At 36.8% G+C, this 16,938-nt stretch overlaps 1 protein-coding gene across 1 annotated transcript in view; it reads right to left on the reverse strand.

Moving 5' to 3' along the window:
• Positions 1–8,650: 8,650 nt before the first annotated feature.
• Positions 8,651–16,938, reverse strand: part of uri1 (URI1 prefoldin like chaperone) — a 27,335-nt gene continuing 19,047 nt past the window's right edge. The window contains exons 7-11 of the mRNA XM_006641384.3: positions 16,055–16,235; positions 14,992–15,244; positions 13,303–13,445; positions 10,444–10,684; positions 8,651–9,696 (exon numbers count right to left, since the gene is read on the reverse strand). Coding sequence (XP_006641447.2) covers positions 9,508–9,696; positions 10,444–10,684; positions 13,303–13,445; positions 14,992–15,244; positions 16,055–16,235 — 1,007 coding nt within the window. The 3' untranslated portion in view covers positions 8,651–9,507. The remainder of the gene's footprint in view (positions 9,697–10,443; positions 10,685–13,302; positions 13,446–14,991; positions 15,245–16,054; positions 16,236–16,938) is intronic.

A 16,938-nucleotide genomic window follows, 5' to 3' on the forward strand; every position in this document is an offset into this window, starting at 1 on the left:
CTTTTTTAACGACTTTTTTACATGGACAGTATTTATGTCACCCACTGTTTTGCCTTTATTTTCACATTGAAGGAGAATTGCAGATAATAAATAGGTTGTCAATATTTAATTGACATGCACCAGTAAGAACAGAATTATGACAGGGGATGAATAATATTTTACTTTCCAAAAGTTTTGTTTTGCCATCAGTTAAGATCTTTCTGATTTGACCTTGGTAACTTTCAAAAACAGCTGATTGGTAGGTTAGGACTGCGCTTTTGTAATTGTATCAGGGCAAGACTGGGGATACCCATTTCTCTCACACATTTAGCCAAACACCAAACAAATAAAAATAAATGGCTTATCAACTCAGAGACAAACCTATTTCAGCCATCCATCATTCCCTTCATAGAAATCTGAAATCCTATCATCACTGTCCTCTCTCCTGTTCTCAACGGGCTTAGAAAAGCACTTATAAAAACATCCGAATTTCTCCAAAACTTCAGTTAACATCAGTTTTTATCATTAGTTTTTCATTGACTTAAAACATTATTTACTACTGCTTCAGAAAGTAGTGTAATTTGTCAGCATGTTGATTGATTTGATAAAAAACGTGAGGGGACTGGCTACAATGTGGCTTGCTTGAATTCACTAACAAAATGCCAACAACAGCATCCACTTACATTTTATAAGAGCTGATTTGATTTAAACTAGAACACAATCACGTTGAAGAGAGTACAAACACGGGTTACGGAATGGCTCAAGCGATATAGGTGTTTCTTCTGAATGCAGGTAAAGCTCTGAAGTGCAGGCAAAGACTATTTAGTTCAAAGACGGCAACCAGGGCTCCAGAAAAATGATGCCCAGCTGAACGAACACAGGTCGGGACCGGACTAGATGCCAGGTGATTGCTTACTGTGCTCTCAGTAAGACCCACATCACTTCTCCAAGCAGTACCCAGTCTCTTGTATGGCTATGGTGCTCTCAGGGCGGAGAATAGCAGCTGACTGTGACAGGGTGTGTTTCAGAGGACAAACATTCATCTGCCCCATCTTGGTGAAAGAGTGGAATACGATTTTAGGTAGGGGAGGACAAAACTACAGGGAAAATAATCATACCAGTAGTGCAATCTAAAGACCAAATCTTTTAGTGAAAACAGTTTATAAGCGTTGTTTTTACAAACATTAACAAACACGTCAGTTGAAAATGACTTTGGTGGTGGCCTATTAAATTTTTAGTATGATCTAAAAGAATATTCTGGAAATCTCTGCAAATTGCTTTGAAATACTCAGTTGGGATGAAAAGCACTATGTAAACAGTCAGCATCGTGAATCAGGAAGATCTGTTTTAAGTCATCATCCAGAATCCTTTATCATCATCTGAACAGTGGAAAATTGCCAGGTTCTGGGTGGTCAAATGTCACAGCCACACCACTGTCAATTCTGATTGACAAGTCTTCGCCATGCCTCAGAGGGAAAAGCAGTGGAACATGACAGGGAAATAAACTCATAAGGAAAAAACACTTGTCATAGAGAAACAAAAAAGTGAACAGGTTATTCTACAGCACAAACAATTTAAATAATGCAGTCAGCTGTCCAAAGGTACTACTAAAGTAGAATATACAGCAGAATATGTTTTCTAGGTCACTAATATGCACATATCTAGCAAACTTTTCGCCCTAAGTATGTGTAAGTGGGATGCTTTCATCTATCATAATTAATCTGGAAAGACTGCCATACCCATTTCTCCTTTTCTGAGGCTGACTGGAGACCTGAGGGAGTAAATCCATTCATCTCAAGCCACCTACAGCTCTCTCCAGCCCTGAAACCAGAAGCACTCTCCTTTTAGGAGCAGTTAACAACTAGTCATCATGGAAGGGTATAGCATAGTACTTACTTGCCGACAATCAGGAGAAAGCAGGATGTGAATAAATCTTACATCCTAAGTAGTTCTGAATCCTAGACTCATTATTCTCATAACTGCTAACATTTGTTTAACAACAGATGCAATCTGTTCTGATGAAACACACTTAACAAGTAGAGTGAGGATGGGAAGCAGACTAAAAACTGGGGAAAGGGAAAGCTGGAAATGGGGGGAACAATACAGTGTCGCAGTGCACATTCACCGCTGAGGTACTGAGAGCAGCTCTTAATGGGCTCTTCATCAAAGCAGCTTTGTATTACCAAGTAAATGGAAACAATTACTAATTACAGAATAAGGTTAGTGAAAATAGGACATAAGGGACCCACCTCTTGCCTAATGAGCTCAGATTCTGACCTTGTGAAACCACACATTACAGAAGTCTTTAACCTCACAATGTACAATTTCCTCCAAGACAGCAAACAAATGTTGAACCCTTACTAGGAGTCAACCTTTTATATTTGCTTTTTTTTTTTAGTGCTCGAAGTTCTCATTCATAAAAATAAATCAACCTGTTGTTGTTTCCAATGCCTTACCTGCAAAGGGCATCAAGATGACATTCCTTTACAGCGAATCGCAGGGTCAGTGGTCGTCCCCAGAGTCTAGTCAAGCAATGAATGGTGACACAACCTGAAAAGTTCTGCTTTAATAAAGGCAGAGCATACAACACCCCTCTAACTCCTTCCCTCCCCCCCAAAAAAACAGAACAGATTTTAAAACCCAAATGACAACTTAGAATGACTATGATTATCTTTTTTGCCCTAAACGGGGTTTCAACAATTATCGGGGCTTCAGTTTTTATCTATGGCATTCATTCCTCAATAGTGATATAGAAAAAGACCATGTCAAGCCCAGCCAATCAGAAGGAATTCAATAAATCTCCCGTGGTAAAAAAATAGGCAGATGCAAGACCAATAATGTACGCCCTGCACATAAATATTTGAAAAAATCAATAAGTAAAATCTAAATAGCTATTTTCCACTTGTTAGTCCCTCTGCTTGTGATCATCTGAAAATAAGTTCAATTTGCTGTTTTTGCTAAGTGTTTAGATGTAAAAACATTCACAGAACTGCTTAACAGTTAATAGTACTTCTGCAATAACAATAAAATGTCATCAATCTGCAAAGCCTCCTGCCTCTGTCACACCAAGTTTGTACAGATTAATGACATTATGCCTTAGTTGCAGTGCTCTTAAAGGGACCAGCATATACCAGATTAAAGAAACAAACAATGCCTAAAAGAGGGACGGTAAACAAGGGAGATTCTGGTCATGAGAAACAGATGGCGCATGAAACAAAGAGAAAATGCTGGAAACAGTGAGTGGACAATTCCAGAGGACCTGGGAGAAACGAAACAGACTTTTCAATTAAAGTCAGTTCTTCCATTGTAGGAAAGAGAATACTTGTGGACCGATATGAAAGGTTTTTAATGTTCTGTTTTCCGTAATAATACAACTATTCAAGTGCATCCTTTGGGCAAAAAACTATACAAGTGTGAAGGCTATTGGCCCTCGTTTCAGATGACCACAACATTCTCCTTGTTTTTTCTAACCAAACGTTGCACTTAAAAGAAGTTCTGTTAAGTTATTCCAGAATTATTCGCACCTGTCGGTGTAAGCTTTTACAATTATTCACCACAAGGTCCTAATGAATGATAATACTCTGACAACAAAGACTGCGATTCCGAAGGAATCCAGTCGTGTAAGATTCAAAATACCAGTGCTGCTCAAACGTGGCTGAAGGAATTTTACCAATAGAAAGAAATATATAGCACTTAGCTGGGACCCTGCTTTAAACATCCTGTTTCTAATTTAGTTCCACTAAAACTCATACAAGGCATCATGATAATATCTAATCCTATTCCTTTCTGGATTGTACTTTCCGGCAGTTTAGTGATTTCTTAATAGTTGGTGGTCCTTTGCTACTCTGCCCTCTAGTATGCTTCCAGTTCTATGATTCCAATTCCAACCATGCACACGGAGGTACTGAGACAGAGGTCTTAAAAATACTTGACTTAGACACATTTAATTTGTATTTTGCTCAAAACACATTTTAAAGCAAAGGAAAGAAGTTTTATGTTCTTTGGTGCACAATGTAATGTGCATTATGAGTAACTTTGGGTTTATGAACATTTCCTGATCCACCATTAGTAACATACATGATAACTTCAGAGGAAAAATTCCTGCGAGACCTGATAAGGTGCAAAACCAGTTACAAAAAAAGGCTGACAATGACAATGAAATATTTCCATTTATATAGGAGGAATTTGACAAAACACAGCTGATGTGTTTTGATTTTGTTTCATTCTTATTTCTGAGATGGTGTCTGTTTTTATATTAGCAAAAGGCCGGTATGAAGTTTTCCCACACCAGAACCACTGCACAACTTTTAAGAAACCAGGCAGCAAAAAAAAAAAAAAAAAACATTTCAGTTTTATAACACTGTTACTTAAAACTAAAACAGCGAAGTGAAAAGGCCAATTGATAGTGTCTGGGTGTGCTTTTATCCCAGCCTGAGTCTTTTATGCTTGAATGCACCTTATGATGCTGTTACTAACCTCAACCTGGAGCAGCAGCAGGGCAGCAGCCCTCCCAATACAGCAATGTCATGCTTTACAGGCACACTCACAGCAAGAGCATGAATGAAGCAAAAAAATTGGTTGCCTAGGAAACACTTCAGTCCTGGTAATTATTACTGTAACTATCTCTGCACACCCCACCTATAATAGAAATGGATCATAAATTATAATCACTGACTGGCAGCCTTCTGTTGGCGATATTGCTCACTGCTGCCATCTACTGGGTAATTCCAGATTTTTATTCTTATTTTTCAACCAGGATTTATTTATTCAACTTCACCAAGTGGTTTTCAGACAACAGTTACAGGGTTTTGTTTATTATTTGGTATATGAAAAAACAATTAAAAATGTATTTATTGTTCAGAAAGACTGCAACAAGGACAAGTGAGAGTTGAAAAAAGAAAGAAACAAAAGCCTACTGCAAAAGAGATTCTTATCTGTTCATATATGACTAATAGTCATACTTATTTTTAAAAACCCAGGTTCATTACAATTTTCTAAAATGAATGCATTTCCTTTTTAAAACAAGAAAAGTAGGGTCAAATATTAATTGTTAATAAAACAACCTCTTACTTTTTTTAATTCAAAGAAACACAAAAAAATGAAATAATCATTTAGTCTCTAAAATAACAGGCAAAGGAAATGAGATAATTACCAAAGCATGCTTCATCTTCATTGCACTAGAAATGTATACAATAAACTTTTGCATTTGCCCCTGTGACAGACAGAAAGTACTGTTCAGTAACAAGAAGATATTTATACATTTCACTTTACAAATGATTTACTGAATTGGATTTGGACAGCACAGCAGGGATTGGCAAAAAAACACATATCATGAGGTTACTGCGGGTTTAAATGTGGCTCATTGTAACAGCAAAATTGCCTTAAATCAACTAAATACAGCTGATTTTAATTCTGCTTTCTTTTCTAAACTGGAAAGCATTTGTGATCTGAGACGAGCCTATAGCAGAGGTCTTAACCACTGTGCCAGTTTCCCAATTACTGGCAAACTGCTGTGCCTTAAACCAGTTATCACATGTACACATTTCCTTTTTTTCTTTTACAAGGGCCGCCAGTTTTGGCTTAAGGATATCTGTTCACATTTACCACTGTTGTCCTAAGCAACGCTCCTAAGTTCTGCTGTAAAGCTAAACATTTTTTTCACCAATTCTATAGACTCATCAGCATTACTTCTTGCACTGCAGGTTTGCCAAATCAGTGACTAAATGTTCACACCAGATGTCATTTCCATGATGTACAAAACACAGCAAAGTAGTCTGTGCACTGTGGTTCAGAATCATTCCATAATGACAGTATAACATCGAGAGAAGCAGCTACAACCATTTTTTAGTCAGACGCTCACTAGCTAAATAATTGTTTACCTCCAAAGTAAAGAATGTATGTCTCCAAGATAATCTCTTGCAAAACCAGTGATCCACTTCAAACAGGAATGCATATATACTGATGCACAATGAAAATGGAACAGCCCAAGTTTTGCATCAATAGTTCATTGAGCACATACATTATGTTAATTACATTTTAAATAGTGAGAAGATAGGCTTCTTGATTGTTTGGATGATTTTACTCCTCGGGATAACAAAATACTGAGCTCAAGATGTATGATTTAAAAAAAATACCAGGTGCTGAGTGTTTGAATTAAAATGACCAAAATTAATTAAGAAACTGTATAGCCATTCAGAAATGTGTCTTTTAATATGAAACAACATAGAAAGATATAACCAAGCATGAGTAACAAAGATTGCCTGGTTGCTATTGACATGACTGAAAGAGGCCTGTCATTCAGAAGCCCTGGCTGGACAATAAGATGTTCTGCTTAAACAATCAGTAGGCTAGTCCACAGAACCCAGGAAGAGAGATCTGTGAAAGACAAGCTACATACTGCAAGAATCTCCACTCTGATCCAGGACTATTAGATCCTTCTGATCCACGATCAAAATCTAGAAGCTACAGCACAAGAAATAACCATCTGCCAAAAACACCAGTAACCTGTGCATCAGCAGACTGGCTGTAACTTGCTGTCTTCAAGAAAATAATCTGCATGCTTACAGGTCATTCAGGGGTAACACTGATCATTTCCTCGGGGCTGCAGAACATCAGAAGTAGGTGTAAAGAGATGGTGGAGTGTTTTATTCTTCTGTGAAGGTCCATGATAAGTCTGATTGAAAACAACGTGTTGAGAAGTAATGATGAGCACTGTTGCATTGTTCAAGCCAACCAGTGGAATGGTGGAACTGTGTTGATGCTGGGAGGAATCTCCTTTAAGAACGTTTGCCGCCTCATGTCGTCATCAAGGAACCTTAACTGCTCAAGATTACAAGGATGATGACCCTTGGGTTTTCCATTCCTGCAAGCAAATCTGGAAGACAATGCATGACCCCACACTGCAAGGATGGTCATGGCCAGCATTTTCTTCTCGCCCAAGTCCTACGGAAGAGCTTAGGTTCACCTAGCCTGTCATCAGCAGGAGACAACTAGCCAACCTACACAAGCTGGCAGTAGGTGCACAAGAAGACCAGCAGAACATCCAAAAGCTGTCTATCCAGAAGCTTGTCAGATCTATAAGCAAATGCTGGCAGTATTGTGAATGCTCAGGGAAGACATACCTAATACTTTGTTTCCATTTCGATAGTGTCATGTTTCATATTAAAAACATCATGATTCTGTATTTCAATTCATTTTCTATAATTTGGTTTGATATGTTTAAAATATTTGATTAAATCCATTAGAGCTGAGTGTTGTACATCAATATGCAAACAAATGCAAGCGTTAGATTTATATCTAGAACTACTTGAAAGAAGATGAACTCTTTTCAATATGTGATAAAGAAGTGCAGATACCATAATTTTTCAAAATCAGGAAGTTAGAGGATAATTATAATTTCTGAGATCATGAAAGTGTGATTCTTATGATCAAAGCATACCAACCAATGAATTAATGTTCATTAATGTTCAATCTAATGAGTTACTCTATTGTGATAAAACTGCTATTCCTAAAGACACAGAAGTGCACATTAGAATGAGTGATTTACATATTAACACACCAAAAAAATTAAGTTAATAATGTATTGTGTCCCAATAGCATCCAAAACACAAGCACACACCTCAGCTCAATTCCTTCCAAAGCATATTTCAAACTAGTATGTCAGACAGTGGAAATTATTTTAAAAAGTTAGCTCAATCATAGCCTGTTTAAGTATTCACACTAACAAAGGGCAGTGAAAACTGAGCTCTGTGGTATTAGGTACTGATGCCTCATACTTACTCCAGCCGTTATTGAAGGATTTTTTCTCCTCTCTCTCTCTTTGACCTTTAAGGAGGCTTAGGTTCACAAAAAAACCTTCCAAACAGTTCTCTCTAATGGCCTCCGCTCAAACAATCCAGCTTCTGTACTGGAAAAATGATTGATCTCCAAGAAACAGCAAAGTCAAAGACATACGGCTTGATGCGAATGATGAATCATAAGATTAGTTCCAAAGGAAATGGAGATCAGCACAGCAAACAAATTCCTTGTCAAAAAAAGACACTGAATGCACTGATGTAACACTTGTCACCTGGGTAGGTATTTAGTTTCAAACAATTTTCTAAATTAACTAGGCAAAACTTTTCCTACCTTTACATTTGTGACTCAATATAGTGCAGACACTTAGAAAGTTAATTTTTTCGCAACCTTATCAAATTTACTTTCTATCATACTGTTTTTCAGAAGATAAAATATAAATATGCATTTAATTGCCGACTTAAAAATAATTCAATTATTCAGGAGGCAAGGTGGGTGATACAGAATACAGGTTGATGGAAACATAATATATCAGGTTATACATTATGAATAGAAGCATCCTACAATACAGATATATGGATTCCAAAACATGTTTTGATAATCTTTCAAAAAAACTTTACAAAAAAGTGCTATCTCAACCTCTAAAGAACATTACAGCCAAGTATGGTTATGTAAAATTTTTATTTTTATGTAAAACTTTTTATTTTAACATATGTATCTTGTGAGCACTTATTGAGAATGGTACTAAACACTAAACATTCAACACTAAGACCATCTCTATTCAGCATACTGCCATTAAGCAAGCACTGTAAAGGAGAGATACCATTGCTGTTTAAATTCACTGAAGAAGCTGAAAGAGCAAACAAAGACCATCCAGCACACTACTGAGAAAGTTCATTTATTTGACTTATTCTTTGAGTTACAGTACTTGACTAACAATTTTCTCCTCTTCAGCTGAAATCAGCCATTGTAACTATAGCAGACATAGATCAAAGGAACAGGCAAAAATATATATATATATTTGTTAAGTGCACGCACAGGACTGTGCTGAAATGAAAACATACAAAACAAATCCTAGGATTGATTTTAGCCTTCTATTGGAGAAGAGAAGAAAATAGACTCAAGCCAAATATCCTTATGCAATTAACAGTTACATGTAAAACTATTCAGTCAATACATGGTGTACATGAGACTGAATTACCACATAAATCATGCTTACTGACTGAAGAGTGATAAACCAGCAACAAGCTCAACTACTGGTCTTAAAAGTCTGTATATAACAGGTACCACAACTCAGCAGAAAAATAATCCTCACTGAGTGAAGACAAGAAAAAAGCACTTGATTAAATCACATTAATAAGACTAAGGAACTGCCCAAATTACAACAATAACAACAAGACACTGGGGCTCTAGGCAGTTTTGTACCCTTAGTGTACAAGGATTGCTCTGTGGTGTACCACAGCTCTGCCATTTGGCATTCTTAATAATGCCTTAATATAGGAGTTAGAATTACAAAAGTGCGAGGGTAAAACCCCTTCTACATTTCAGCTGGCTTTCACAAAAATAGCACATCCGTAGAAGCTGAAAGCAAACCTGTGAAAAAGACTAAAAAAAAAATATGATCAAGTGGGAAAAAAGAGAACAGAACAGTGCAGACAGATGACACCTGCTTGGTTTAAAAGTGTTGCATTAAAAAAATAAAGCTAAAAATGGCTTGAGCCAAGCTAAGTGCAGTTATTTCTGCTGCTGCATGCGGGCAGCCTTGAACTTAGAGACCCTCTTGGAGGGCTGCTGAGGAGCCTCAGGGGGAATCTCCTCACATTTCCTCTCAGGGATCGTGGGAAGGGCCGGAGGACTGATGGTCAGGTGAGGGATGACTGATGGCAATATGGGGTCCTTTTCAACCACTGTTCCTGAAAAGGCCTGAAAGGACACAAAAAAGCTTTATAAACTACAGATTATATTTGACATTAAAAATCTACTTTTTAAGCATTACCAATCAGAAACACAAAATGTTATAAAGGAGCCCAGTAACAGTTTCAATAAGACCAAGTTCTTTCTTGGAATACTTTCTGGATAATTTTGTTATATTGGGAGTTTTTAATAAAGGTACAAAAATATATATTACTCGGATGACATTGTGCTTGGTTAGTGTTGCAAACTATGCCAGACCTCCTTCTTCATTTATTCCATGTGCAGTTATCTACATTACTCTGGAACCCTTGTGTGTCTTATCACAGGGATCTAGTTACTTTTGATTCAGAAATACAAAGATAAAAAGAATCAACATTTAAACCACCAGGACAGGAAAGAAAGAAATGTTTGTATTGTTTTGTTAAGTAAAGGCTCCCAATCATCAGTCAAACTATGTGAGAAAAATTGGTTCTTACCAGAAAAGTTGGAACTGCACATATTTTAGGGCTATACAAAAGATTACAGCTATTTTTTTGTGGTTCAAAAATCCATTTGGCTTTGTATAAATTTACATCTGTATATTCCAATTCCAAAAATTCTATATGAATTACAATGTCCCAATTCTTATACTAATCAACACATAAATGCTGGCATGGCATGTGCGTTTCCTTTCCTTTTCTCTATTTTTGCTATCCACATGACAGGATTAAGAAATTAACCATTAGAGCATTCAAGTGCAAATAGTGGATGGCTCACTTCGTAGACTCCTAGCATGGGAAGAGGTTTGCTGGGTGAGTTTTCCTCTTCTAGGATGCTTTCACTGGTGTCACTGTGTGTGGCCTCATCGTGGCTCAAACTACGACTGAACCCCCTGCGGTCATCAAAATCTGCTGCGCTGCTTTCGCTGGTGTCACTGCACACGCTGTTCTCCCGGCTGCGAGACTTCAGGATGGACTTCCGAGGAATCAGCTCTCCATTCACAACATCAACAAACACTCTGAAACCAAAATATCTGAACCTCAGCAAATCGGAGAACTCAAGCAATTCTGCAAAAAGCACGCTTTGGTTATTCTTTCCTTTATTTAAAAGTTTAGAGACATTCTCATCGCATAGAAATGGACAAGCAAGCACAAAATTGTACAGTATGACAGATGACTGACTGACTGCGAAATAAATGAGTCTTGAAGTTTTAATTTCCTTAACATCATCCGTCATGGGAATAAAAAGGAATTGCAACTGATTTATGAAGAATTCCTATGATAAAAACAAAATGTGTGTGAAAAAAGTACAGCCAAAATTAGAAAAAAAGTCAAAATTTAAAACCAACCAACATTCTTTCTTAGGGGCATTAAAAGTTAGTGCTGGGCTGACAAGAAGATGACAATCATTTTATTTCTTGTAAGTTCAAAGCCATGTATGTTTTTTCTCTAATTAAAAAGAGCAATGACAAGGGGGTGGGTCCCCTTTAAGACCCAACACTAGGATGCAAGGAGATCCATGCTCCTTTCCAGCCGAGAGGCAGGGCTGCACAGATGCAAGCTCCCTCATGACCACTGCTTGCCAAAACCCTCTTCCGAGCAGGAGCCAGCTGGGAGGCTGGTGATGAGGCAAATGCATACATTTCCTTGGTTACTCTGTACTCCAAGCCAGGCATTGCTGACCCTATCACAATGCGCAGCCCTATGCCAAGTATAGTATATGAACATTATACTTAACAGGTAAAAACATCAGTATTTTTTCTATTTTTTGTTTTACATTAACACTTAGCTCTGAAAAATTAAGATTCTAAACCAGTAAACAGTACACAAAAAAGTCTTGATTAAACTTTCTTATAAATAAATACGTTGCTGGTGAATGAAGATACAAGTATGAAAAGTTAATGTAAAAGCTAACACATACATAAAAATGTCTAGATTGAGACAAATGCATGCACTATGAATTTGCTTTTTTTCCTTCTGCAATCTCAATTTGGCTTGCTTTTCTGGCATGATTTCCTTAAAGAGTGGCAACAAAGTCATACAATAATGGTGCTTTGTACAAAGACAGAATCCCGATGAAGAAAGCCTGGTGAAATTATAAGATCTACAAAGTGAAGGTCAAACCCAGCACCTGTTCAGAGAGTAAGTACAAAGGAAAGGAATGCAACTAGAACATTTTCAGTCCATAACCCTAAGACTTTATTGGAATGGAGACACTCAGCTACAAACAAGGAATCAAACCTTCTCCAGGCAGAACATTTAAAGGTTTGCAATGTTAATATCACCTGCATTTCAGCTTTTGTATGCTATATGTCTTTTAAGCTCAATACAGAAAACCAGAGAGGTGCCAAAAACAACATGTAAAAATCCAGCTGTATTTAGATTTAACTGGTAAATCAAATATGACTGATGGGAGGGTCCTGGATTGGATGCTGAAGCATAGAAAACATTGAATCTAAGATCCTTTATGTATATCTCCAAGTACAAATTATTCTGCAAAGGTATGTTTGATGAGATTGATGAATTCTGTTTCGATAAAAACATATTTTGGAACACATATGAAACCTTCAAATTCATTAGCTATAGAAATGTTTAGTGATATTTACGCATGTGTGGTTAAGTTCCGTCTTAGAAAAGAGGGTGGTTTTTACTCAGATCTGACAAGTAAAAACAAAATTAAGATCATAACAGGTTATGCATGCCTTCTGTATATATGCGTAGTGTTTAGATGTATACACATGATGTAAACCATACTGAACATATATTACAGTTCCAACTTTATATTCATACATATTTTGTATCATAATAAAGTAGATCAGCTGTATTCTGTTACAGTGAAATTCCTTTAAGAAATGCAGAAGCAGTAATTTTCTTAATACTGCCTTTCGGGACTCTATCCACTTTATTAACAACAAGGTGACTTTTCCCCCCACAACAAAACTACATACTTATACTTAAGGATGCATATGAGTAGCTATCCATTTTTTTTATTATTCTAGCAAGCTAACTTATTTTTCAGTCTGTACAAAAAGGGGAAAAAAATCACCATTTGGTCAGGAGTTTCAGCGTAGCTCTGTGGGAAAAGAAATCTAATCTTTAACTTCCAACTGTTTGCCCCTAAGGTGTTCTAAAATGCATTCAAAAGGTATAAAATGCAAAGGAAACAACATTATACTTGTTTCCAGTGCCTACTAGCATTAGTAAGGAATTAAAAAAAAAACATGTACCCTAAAGAACATAGAGATGAAAGTTATCACAGCATCTGTCTATTGCCTTTAACAGCAAGGGAGCTCTGAAAATGTATGTATGATCAGTCTCAACAGGCTTTGCTACTGGCTACACCCTTCTTATCTACTGGAAGAATAGGACAAGGTGGCTAAACCCTCTTTCCTTGGAACTAACTACCAATTAGCAGCCCCTTGGACCCACTCCAACCTGTGCATCTATTCCAGCTTCATTACAAGTATTCTGAATGTAGTATTAAACACTGCAGGGACAAGCCCTATTCTAGAGACCAACTCATTCTCATTTCATGTGAAAGGACCAATGGCTCATTCACCTCTATTTCATTTGACTCCAAACAAAGTAGTTAAGGTTAGAATCTATGGAGTCAGAATACGAAGAAATGTAAAAGTACCTGTAAATATCTGCTGGTGTTTTGATCTTCGGGAGTTCGTGTAAAGAATGGCCATTCCCTGTGCTGTTCTTCCTCTTTCGCTTGGCCTCCTCCTTTCTCTCGCTGAATTTCAGTGTGGTGTTCTTTCCTGTGTTTATCCTGACCTGGATTCAAAAAGAAAGGACAACACATGAGTCACTTCTTGCAGGTGAGAGCTCCCTGCAGATTATAACAAGATTAGCCCTTGCCAAGAAAACATCCATAAAACCTACACATTTAGAGAGTTTTATAAAACAAGCATTCTGATAAAAATATACACAAATAGGTGGCTTTTGAGCTGCAGTGATGCTTTTCATTGCAATTCAAGACTTTTGGCCTAATTTCCCTGTGGATAAATTGCTTGTCCCATTCATTCACTATGAAACATCTGCCCATAAAGAACACAAGAATGTGTTAAGTCTACTATTTAAAAAATAAAAAAACAAGAAAAGAACAAATACCCATAAAACATCTAAAGGCAAAAAAATGTATGTTAATACAAGCACTCTTAAAAAATAAGATAAGGGAGTCATTTGTTCGTGCCATTTCTGCAGTTTTCTGGGCTACTAATTTCCAAGATAGGTTTTGTACAATGTACCATTTCAATAGCCAACAATCCCTGTCAGAACCTAATTCAGTCAGATATTCTCTCTGCTTTAAAGCTCTCATGGAGCCAGGGGGTTTAAAGGATACAGAAGTAAAAGCATACACGGATACATTTAATTCAAATAAAAATGGAGTGATGTGATGTGTTTTCACATCAATAAATTTAAAATACATTTGTCCAGTACTTGACAAGAGAATGCTAATTATAAAACACTAAACGTTAAAAGTCTTTTTGTCTAAAGGCTCCACTTAAAGCAAATTATCATTTACCTTTAGAAGGGAGCCAGATCATTAGGCAACAACATTAAAACCCACCGCACCATCAGCTCAGTCTCACTGTTGTGGTGCCCAGCACATAGCTATCTGATGACATCAAAGCCAAGCCAGCTTAAGGTTGCCATGTGTCCAAATAATTTGACATGAACAGATGCATCATTAAAATAATGCGGCATGCACAAGATAGATGTTAGGCAATCAACATTTTAGACAGTATGTGCACTTTTTTTACACAGACAAATTGGTTTTCAAACAGTCATGGGCAACACCTCTTCAGCAATCAAACAGAACCTCAGTGGCAAGAGAATACCATGATCCCAGCACACAAGTGGGTCACCATAGTATACTTTGAAATGATGATAATTAATTGTAGCTCGGGTTAAATTAAATCAGATACATTCACTCACTGATACAAACATTAGGAATCCCAAGTCAATATAGCAAACTCTCTGATGGCAGGCATGAGACAGATGTCCATGACCTTCTGAGGCCAGGAAGATCCCCAGGTCTCAACCCTACTGAAAACTGGTGGAATCAGTGGAATGTGCAGTTCAATCCTACACACCATTACCTTCATAACAATCTCACCTGATGGCAATCCTGCTAAAGAATGGGTTTGGTCTGGATTCTTATCTCTCACAGACAGAGAACCCAGACCTAATATAAGATCATATTTGTTAGATGATCCCAATACTTTGGTCAATAAATACGCTATTTACAATGCAACACAAAAAAGGATCCATTGTATTTCAAATAAAAACTGCCCAGAAAGGCTTCAATGAGACTCACCCTTTTTTGCTCCACAGTATGCAAGAAATAGATTGTCGGTACAAAGCTCCCCACATCTTCGTCATCGTCACTGTGAGGCTGCCCTGTGCCATTCACCTGACATGTGATCAGACGCGAGTCTCCCTGAGTCACCGGAGGCCAAGCCTCCCTCTCATGAAGGCCACTGGTTAAATTCATATTTTGACATTCCTTCTCTTCCTCAGATGAAGAGGATGCCGTATCTTCTCCATTTGTATATGGGTTATCAGTCACTCTAAAATAGTGCAAAAAACAGCATGAATTAACTTGTCCAATGTTGACTATAGAGATATCCAAGACAATATAACACTGAAACCCTGAAAGGAAGAACACTATAGAATGCAGACAATACTGAAGTAAAACAAAACACAACTGTGCCCAATGCTTAAAAATTGTATTTTTTAGCTAGTACAGTGAAAGTTTGAATACACAGGGTTATAAGATGAACTGCAGTTGCCTAGTATTAAGCAGGTTTACATCACTGAATGTCATAAAAAGGGAAATGATTACAATGTTTCTCTGTCATTCCACTTGATTAAGGTTTCTTGACTTTTGTATTAATATAATCTCATATTAAAATGAATTTTCATTATCATACATTTAAGCTCTCTAATATTTTCCACCATTAATTGTTCACTGTACATCCTGCAATGTATAAAAGCCTTGGATTCAAAAAGAATCCACATTCAGACAACATGTGTCAGTGTTTAACACATCATATTTTAAAGTTTTCTTTACACTGGTGTGCTCAACTTGGAAAACTTGAATCCTATGACTAAAATGAAAAGGGTTCTCAAAATGATAATACTGGAATAATTAGTGATATCCTCCTAATGTGACATTTTTTAATTGCAAAGAAGAGATAGAACGTTTACATACAATAAGATTAATGTAAAATATATAATTAGTCATATCCCCATAAGGATGTTGAATATGGCCTTATTAATTTGGTACATTCTTAAATGCAGGAAGAGCTAAGCAAATTCTCATATGACTCAACATTTAAAAATGGTTGCATTAATTTCTTTCCCAATTTTTGTTTTACCGAACTTGCTGATCCATCAGTTCTTCTTGTGCCTCAAGTTCATCCAGTCTCGCCCAAAGCTTTTCTTCTGATAGAATACCACTCCTGCCTTTGGAATCATTCTCTTCAACATCAATGCTGGCTTCAAAAACATCTTGGATTTTTGGTTTGGAATTAGGTTTGTGGGCCGTTCTTTGTTTTCCTGATAAGACAATGATTCACAGTTTACTTGGAGTTCTGCTAATTAAGTTTAAAACAAGCATACTCTGTTTATTACTAACTTCTCAGAAAATTAATTGCTGAGTAACTACTTCCACCAATAGGACCACAAAAAGCAAGTTATTGAATGCTAATATCTTCAGATCAAGCCTTTTTGAAGCATCAGGATGAATATAATTTCAGTTGTTTTCTATTCTCAGGCATTTAAAACATACACGAGCAAGAATTTCTCCTCTCCTCTTTTAAAACTTACAATCACACCTTCCAAAATTAAATACAGTAACTCTACATACACCACAGTTTTAGTGTTACATGCCTTATATGACAAATGAGTTTTTTTGAATTGCTAGGAAATGTAATTGCCTAGAAGAGCAGATTTATGGAATATGTTACCTACATTTTGCCTACGCCAATGTACTTGGTACAAATTAATTATTGATTAATCTCTTGCATTAAAAAATGCAGATAAGCAATATTAAACTAGTTCTAAAGGGTATTTTAGGTTTAATCCACAGTCAGTTTATTCAGCTCATACTTTACCATCTTATTGACAATTCTGACTCTTACTAATCAGTATACAAAAGAAAAAATAAATGTCAGCAAAATCTCTTCTACTTGTCAGTTTTGAGATATAATGCCTAGTTCTAAGATTGGCCTTGAGTCTCACTTTAAAATTCAACAAATCT

This window comes from Lepisosteus oculatus, chromosome 20 (assembly GCF_040954835.1).
Source record: "Lepisosteus oculatus isolate fLepOcu1 chromosome 20, fLepOcu1.hap2, whole genome shotgun sequence".
In the NCBI taxonomy this organism is placed as follows: Eukaryota; Metazoa; Chordata; class Actinopteri; order Semionotiformes; family Lepisosteidae; genus Lepisosteus; species Lepisosteus oculatus.